The 7,511-nt window shown below is 43.5% G+C and overlaps 1 protein-coding gene across 5 annotated transcripts in view; it reads left to right on the top strand.

Annotated features, from left to right (window-relative positions):
• Positions 1–254: 254 nt before the first annotated feature.
• Positions 255–7,511, top strand: part of KIF6 (kinesin family member 6) — a 386,490-nt gene continuing 379,233 nt past the window's right edge. For 4 of the 5 annotated variants that reach the window (XM_019830554.3, XM_006931669.5, XR_006597732.1 and 1 more), the window contains exons 1-2: positions 255–439; positions 4,607–4,716. In XM_019830554.3, the coding sequence (XP_019686113.1) occupies positions 374–439; positions 4,607–4,716 (176 nt within the window). In that variant the 5' untranslated portion in view covers positions 255–373. Of the gene's footprint in view, positions 440–3,006; positions 3,013–4,606; positions 4,717–7,511 lie in introns of those variants that run through there. The other variant, XM_045057492.1, reaches the window with a different exon arrangement.

The following is a 7,511-nucleotide window of genomic DNA, read 5'->3' as shown; positions in this document are numbered from 1 at the left end:
GTGTTAAAAAGAGGTGTTGGCACAGAGAGAGAATGGATTAAGGAACCGGGCGAGGCATGGTGGTTGTCACCCCATTAACCACTCTGTAGGCCAGCTGTGGAGCTAAACCTGGTGCCCAGAACTTGACCCGGCGCGTGCGCAGCGCTCTCCGCTCGGCCCCGCCCCAACCCCGCCCCTCAGTACTTCTCTTCAGGCCCCTCTACGGTCAGCAACCAATTAGGGAGAGGAGGCGGTCCCGGTTGGCGCGGTGCTCCTTGGGTAGTGTCCATAGTTACTGTTGCTAAGGCTCCCGCTCGCCGGAAGTGGTGGGATTCAGAAGTTTTGGGAACCTGAGCCTGAGAGAGGTCAAGGGTCAGTGCAGAGCCTGGAGGAGATGGTGAAGCAGACCATCCAGATTTTCGCGAGGGTGAAGCCTACTGTCCGGAAGCAGCAACAAGGGGTACGGGCAGCGAGGGCGCCGGCGCGGCGGGGCCTCCCAGGCAGGGGAGGGACGGCACGCGGGGCGCTAGGCTGGGGCGGGGGGGTCGGCTCAAGAGTCCTGCACACTCTGCCGAGGCGCCCGGGCCGCCAAGCAGACACCAGTGTCCCGCTGTCAGGGTAGACACCCAGGTCACTCTCGCCCAGCAGAGCACCCCACCCCCCACCCCCACCTCGGGCGCGGACGCCGTGCACAGACCCCCTCCGGGCCCCTGGGCACGTGTATTCACGCAGGACCAACGAGTGCGTGTGCGCGTTCGTGCGCGCACACAGGGACCGCGCCTCAACCCTGCGGCCTTATCGCACTTTCCTGGGAGCGGTGACGCAGCTCTGTATACTCTGAGCAAAGATGCGCCCAAACGTATGTTTCTCACCGGGGCAGAACGTGTCAGCAAGAGATGCGTGTCCCTACATGTCTGAGATGTTACAGATAATGTAGGTAGATACACACCAAAAACATATCTCTGTGGCCCTGCGCACAGTGGACCCTTAGGAATTTGTTGCCTAACTACATTGCATTGTGCAACACAAACATGAACCTGTGACGTATACTTATTGCAGATGTAGATATTTTTGCATCCCTAAACAAAGAATACACATACACTCTTCATTCTGAAAACGTTAACTGAGCATTTACTAGGTGCTTCCTCTAGTGTGCTAAACTCAGAGGTATGGAGAAGGTTAAGTCATTGCCCTTGCCATGAGCAGGGATGTTTGGTGTGCTTCTTAAGTGCTTCAAAACCCGGTTTTTTTCTCCCGAGAAAGAGCATGGTTGTTCTCACCACTCAGGTGTTTTGTCTACATTATCTCAGATCCTCAGGAGAATCCTGCAAGGTTGATGTCATTTTCCTCATTTTGTAGATGAGGAAACAGAGTCTCAGGTAGATTAAATAATGTGGCCAAGCCATCCACTCAATGAGAGGCAGAACCCTGATTTTAATTAAGGACTTTTTATTCTAAAGTTCTTAGCTCTTCAGACAAAACTTTTTTGCCTCCCAAAGTGGACTAGGTAAGGGCAATCTGGGTCTTACTCATGAGTGCCTGGAATGGGTATATTATTAATAATATTTTATATCTACCCATATGTACAATGTGTATATGTGTAACAGTATATCATAATGTAGCATTTGCCTTGTGAAATTTATGTATTTAAAGCAAGAAATAGACATCTTTGTCATCATCGTCATGAACAGTTTTTTTACTCATGGAATACTTTAAGATGCATGAGAAAAGTCCAAAGAAAATACGTGGCTTTTTTTTAAAGGAATAAAACAGTGTAGAAAGAAACCATCGATATCTTCCCATTTTCTCTTCTAAATTATATTCACTTACAAAAAGGTTTTTAAAAGTGCATCATCCATACCAAGTGTTTTATATGTAAAGTCCCTATGTACTTCTTCAGACTCTTAGCCAAAAATATGGGGCTTGTCTACATAGATTCAGCAGTGGGAAGCAGGTGCTTCAAGATTGGGGGGAGGGGTGGGAGTGAAGGTGGGGAGGGGGTTGATAGAGAATCTTGGAGGTAACTTTGAACTTTCTCTTTTTTTAAAGTTCAGTGTTTGGGTATTTTACTGTGCCTTCTTCTGCATTTTTTAAAAATGTTTATTTATTTATTTTGAGAGACAGAGACAGAGCATGAGCAGGGGAGGAGCAGAGAGAGAGACACAGAATCCGAAACAGGCTCCAGGCTCGACCTGTCAGCACAGAGCCCGACGGGGCTTGAACTCACAAACCGTGAGATCATGACCTGAGCCGAAGCCGGACGCTCAACCGACTGAGCCACCCAGGCGCCCCTCTTTTGCATTTTTTTAAGTTTATTTATTTATTTTGAGAGAGACAGCGTGAGTGGGGGAGGGGCAGGGAGAGAGGGAGAGGGAGAATCCCAAGCAGGCTCTGTGCTGTCAGCCCGGAGCCCGATGCAGGGTTCAAACTCAGGAAACTGTGAGATCATGACCTGAGCTGAAACCAAGGATGCCTAACTGACTGAGCCACCCAGGTGCCCCTTCTGCATTTCTTTGGTGAGGTCCTGTGGAGTGGATTGCTCAATACTCCAGGGAGTATTTGTGGGTCTCGTACTGTATTTTTATAATGGTATATTCTTACCAAGTTGCAACATTATGCCACATACACAAAAATAAGAGAACACAGATGAATGCATTTTGAGTTAGTGTATCCCTGCTTTCCCTTAGACATCCCACTTTTTAGCACCCTTTTTGCTCCTGAGAGATGTATGGTTATGCAGCCTGTAACATTCACCCAAGAGAAATTCAAAGGTATTTTTCTTTCTTTCCTCTTCATTTTGGGGCTCCATGACTTCATTAGTCTTTTTCCTTCAGGCACTATAAAGTAAATGGTAATAATTTATGGAATGGTAACTTAGAAGCTACATTAGACAAACGTCTGATAATTTTAGCAATGGCCATGCTTTTAATTTGTATAGTGCTTTTAATACATTTAAAAACATGGTTACATTTGTCCTTGCATTTCTTCTAATTGTCTTCTAGGTATAAAAATCCCACTGTGTCTCAAATTTAAGTATCGTTATGACTAAATGTAGAAAGTCCCTTTCTGGCTGAAAGGGACTTTTCTTTAATGCCTCAAAGAATGGCTTAATCAGAGAGGTAGAGGGTCACTCTTCTTATTGTAGTCGATGGTCCTTTCTGTCTTGTGAGCACTGAGTGTTACAGAATTTTTGAAAATGTGTGACTCACATTATAAGGAGTGCCTCACTCTTGTATGTTTCATGTCTTACACACCCCTTTCACTCACCTGTGTAACCATTAACTTTTTTTCTTTAAGTGTAGTGCCCCACAGGATATAATTTTTAAGTGTCTCTTGAGAAAATCTAGCCATGGAAAGTCTCAGACCTGATGCCATTACTTTCTACAAATAATTTTATTTTACAGGATGACTTTTCTGCATGAATTCTTCACGTTTTAAGTGAGAGGGTTCAATAAAAATCTGCTTAGGAACATTATTTAGACTTTTGGGAGATTCAGGCAGGCTTTTACTTGTTTAAGAATATGACTTTTCCCCCATAATCAAGCATCTAAATGAGTCTTAAACAGGAAATATTGCCTGTCAGAAAGAATTTTATTTCCTGGTGAAAGACAAGAAGTCTTTTTTCAAAAAAAAACGCTAAATCTAATGACTAACATTTTTTATGGTGCATTACAAAATGCTTCCATTTCCATGACATCATTTATCCCCACAGCAATCTTGTAAGGGAGGCAATTCTGTTTTCCTCATTTTATGAATAAAGGAACTGAGATTCTGAACATGGTGGCTGGTCATGCAGCTGGTAAATTGAGCTCAGTGTTGGATGCAAGTCTTTGGGTACCAAGTCTTACACTATTCTTTATTCCACATGACTTCTTTATAGGCTTGAGTCTTGATTTTCCTGGCCAGTAAATAAAGGAGTAGGTAACCAAGAAGAGAATCAGAGCATTTACGGTTGTAAGGGGGTTGGTGGAGACCCTTCATTTCCGTATCACTTTAGAGAGGTTAAGTGATTCCTCCCAGGTCCCTTACTAATTAGTGGCTGAACTGGGAGGAGAACCTTGAAGGTGACATCAAAGACATGAATTACATATGTCTTTTGAAACCACATGTCTTTTATCAAATGCCTGAATATGTCTCACGGACGCTTGGGCTGCTTTGAATATAACTTGAATTAGAGCATTCTTGTGAGCTCCCTGAGAAGTCCCAGACCCAGTGCTTTGATCTGCCTCGGCCACTTTGTAAATGCTCAGAAATGCTTGTTGGTTGTAGTAAGATGTTAATTTCTGGTACATAATTCCAGAGCAGTACTTAGATTGATGTCCTGCTTTCAGAACTATTAGTTTCTCTATGACAGAGACACTCAAATGCTCAAATTGGAATATTAGATCATTCAAAGGTGAGCTGAGCTTGGGTAGAGCACCAATTTAGGTTTTACCTCTTTTCCAGTTCTATATATTTGTTTGAGTCTGCACACAATTCAGAGGCAAAGTATCCAAATTATGCTATGTTATGGTCTATCTTGAAAGTATAATTTTTGTACAATCACAATGCCTATCATGATAACATGTTCATAGTTCAAGCCTTAATTTTACCGTGATATGTTCATTGGTTGTCTTCATGTTTGCAGATTTATTCCATAGATGAAGATGAAAAATTAACACCTAGCTTGGAAATTATCGTACCTCACGATTTGGCAGATGGATTTGTGAATAATAAGCGAGAAAGCTACAAATTTAAGTAAGTTTATCGTTCTCTTTCATTTGTGTTTCACTATGGAACTCTTGTGGTGCATTAATATCCACTGTGAAAGCATTAGTACTATTTCTCAGGGAGAGTGTAGTGTGGTTCTCGATCTCCTCCAGTAGGTAGATTTCAAATTGTCTTTTCATTGCTGTGCCTACAGTTGAAAAGAGGGTGTATTTCTCTATCCAAGATGCTGTCCCAAGATCCCAGCCTTGCTTTGCTGCATCTGCTTATCTAGTGTTGTCCTTTTCCTACGTGGCCTACTATGGTTTGACACTTACAGGAAGCTCAGTGTAGGACTAAACTTTATTAAAGTAAGAACTTATGTGCCCTGTATAGATGAACCTTCTTCACAACATAAATGATATGTGGACCTCATATGCCCGTATGTATGCTCCATATCGGTATTGTCTAAGGTAGTGACCACTAGCCCACAGGTAGCTCTTAAGCACTTGAAATGTAGCTGTTGCCTGAACTGGGATGTGCTCTAAGTATAAAATAGATCAAGGAGTTTTGAAGGCTTAGCGTGAACAAAAAAAGAAGAATGTAAAACATCACAAGAATTTTTTCATATTGATTGCATATTAAAATGATTAACACTTTGGGAGGCGCCTGGGTAGCTCAGTCGGTTAAGCGTCAGACTTTGTCTCAGGTCATGATTTCGCGGTTTGTGGGTTCGAGCCCCGCATCAGGCCCAGTGCTGACAGCCCAGAGCCTGGAGCCTACTTCGGATTCTGTGTCTGTCTCTCTCTCTGCCCCTCCCCACTTGTGCTGTGTGTCTCTCTCTCTCATGAAATGAATGAACATTAAAAAAAAAATGGTTACGTTTTGGGATATATTGGATTCAAAGCAGATTATTAAAATTAACTTTACGTGTTTCTTTCTTAAGAAAACAGTGGCTACTGGAAAATTTTAAATTACATATATACGCACATTTATGGATTGCATGATATTTCTTTTGGACACTGCTGAACTGTAGGGATCAGGTGCAACGTACCCAACAGCCACCCCTGGATTGTCATCAGTGCCTTTGGTCCAGATTCTCTATGAGTAGCCAGTCTTTGAATTGGGGCGGGTGGGGGGGGTGCGGTTTGGGCTACTTTGTGCTGCCTTTATTGTGTAGTTTCAGATTGTGCTGGTTTCTTTCATGCCTACTTTTGACTTTTAAAGCAGTTTGAGCCCAAGTTAAAGCCATATTTGATCTCCGCCTGAATTTAGGGAGTGGATTTCTGGGTCCTGCTGAAAGAATCCTAATTGCTGTCTTGCATTTCTCTCCAGTCTGCTTTTTTTTTTTTTTTTAATGTTTATTTATTTATTTTGAGAGACAAAGAGAGTGGGGGGAGGGGCAGAGAGAGAGGGAGAGAGAGAATCCTAGGCAGGCTCAGTGCTGTCAGCACAGAGCCTAACATGGGGTTTGATCTCATGAACCATGAGATTATGACCTGAGCTGAAACCAAGAGTCAGACGCTTAACCAGCTGAGCCCCCCCGGTGCCCCTCTTCCCAGGCTATTTGCACGGGCCCTGTTTTAATAGTTTCTGCTCTTGAGCTTTGCATAAAACCCATCCAGATATTGTTTATGGTTCTCTCTTTCTCTAATTCTTATTTATTCCTCTTTATTTATGTATGTCTCGTGTAAGTTCTCTTTGGTCTTGACAGCCTACCCTTTGTGCCTCATTTATATATTTCTCCTCCCACCTGTACCCCATCTGCTTGTGTCTCCTTGTATCATAAGCAAAGGTGGGATCGCTAGCACGCGGTTGCAGAGTGAGGTGGTCCTCACCCTGTCTTTTTGGCTTCCCGTTGCCTTTCGTTGTCTTCTTTAAGGAGTAGGCTTATAAAACATGACTTATTTTTTGTGAAGTGGGCCATTTCCCACTGATGTAAGCATGCTACCCTACTTGGGCTTTCATGACAGCTGGGCAAAGACCGTCTCTAAAAAGCCACAGTTTGCTGAAACAGTTTAATCAGCATGATTCTATGTGATTGTTAGGAAGCGATGGGCCATGTCTCTATGGGCCCTTTCCAAAGTATTTTTTCTATTATGTAGGTACAAATAGTGCTTTTAAACATGTTCATTGAAAAAGTGTTATTTGCTGGGGCACCAGCTCAGGTCATGTTCTCCTGGTTCATGAGTTTGAGCCCTGCATTGGGCTCTGTGTGGGACAGCATGGAGCCTGCTTGGGATTCTCTCTCTCCCTTTCTCTGCCCCTTCCCCACTTGCACACACTCACTTACACTTTCTCTCAAAATAAATAACAAATAAGCTTTTTAAAAAAGAAAAAGTGGGGCACCTGGGTGGCTCAGTCGGTTAAGCATCTGACTTCAACTCAGGTCACGATCTCGCGGTCTGTGAGTTCGAGCCCCGTGTCGGGCTCTGGGCTGATGGCTCAGAGCCTGGAGCCTGCTTCGGATTCTGTGTCTCCCTCTCTTTCTGCCCCTCCCCCGTTCATGCTCTGTCTCTCTCTGTCTCAAAAATAAACAAACGTTAAAAAAAAATTAAAAAAAAAAACAAAAAAAGAAAAAGTGTTATTTGCTTATTTTTAAAGTTTATTTATTTACTTCAAAGGAGAGAGTGAGAGAGAGCATGAGTGGGGGAGGGGAAGAGAGAGAGATTGAGAGGGAGAGAGAGAGAATCCCAAGCAGGCTCCACAGTGTCAGTGAAGAGCCCAATGTGAGGCTCGAACTCACAACCGTGAGATCATGACCTGAGCTGAAATCAGAGTGAGGTGCTTAAGTGACTAAGCCACCCAGATGTCCCTATCTGCTTATTTTTAATCCTCTTATTCAT

Source organism: Felis catus, chromosome B2, assembly GCF_018350175.1.
Source record: "Felis catus isolate Fca126 chromosome B2, F.catus_Fca126_mat1.0, whole genome shotgun sequence".
NCBI lineage: Eukaryota > Metazoa > Chordata > Mammalia > Carnivora > Felidae > Felis > Felis catus.
The sequence above is the reverse complement of the archived record's forward strand: the minus strand, read 5'-3'. Positions and strand labels throughout refer to the sequence as shown.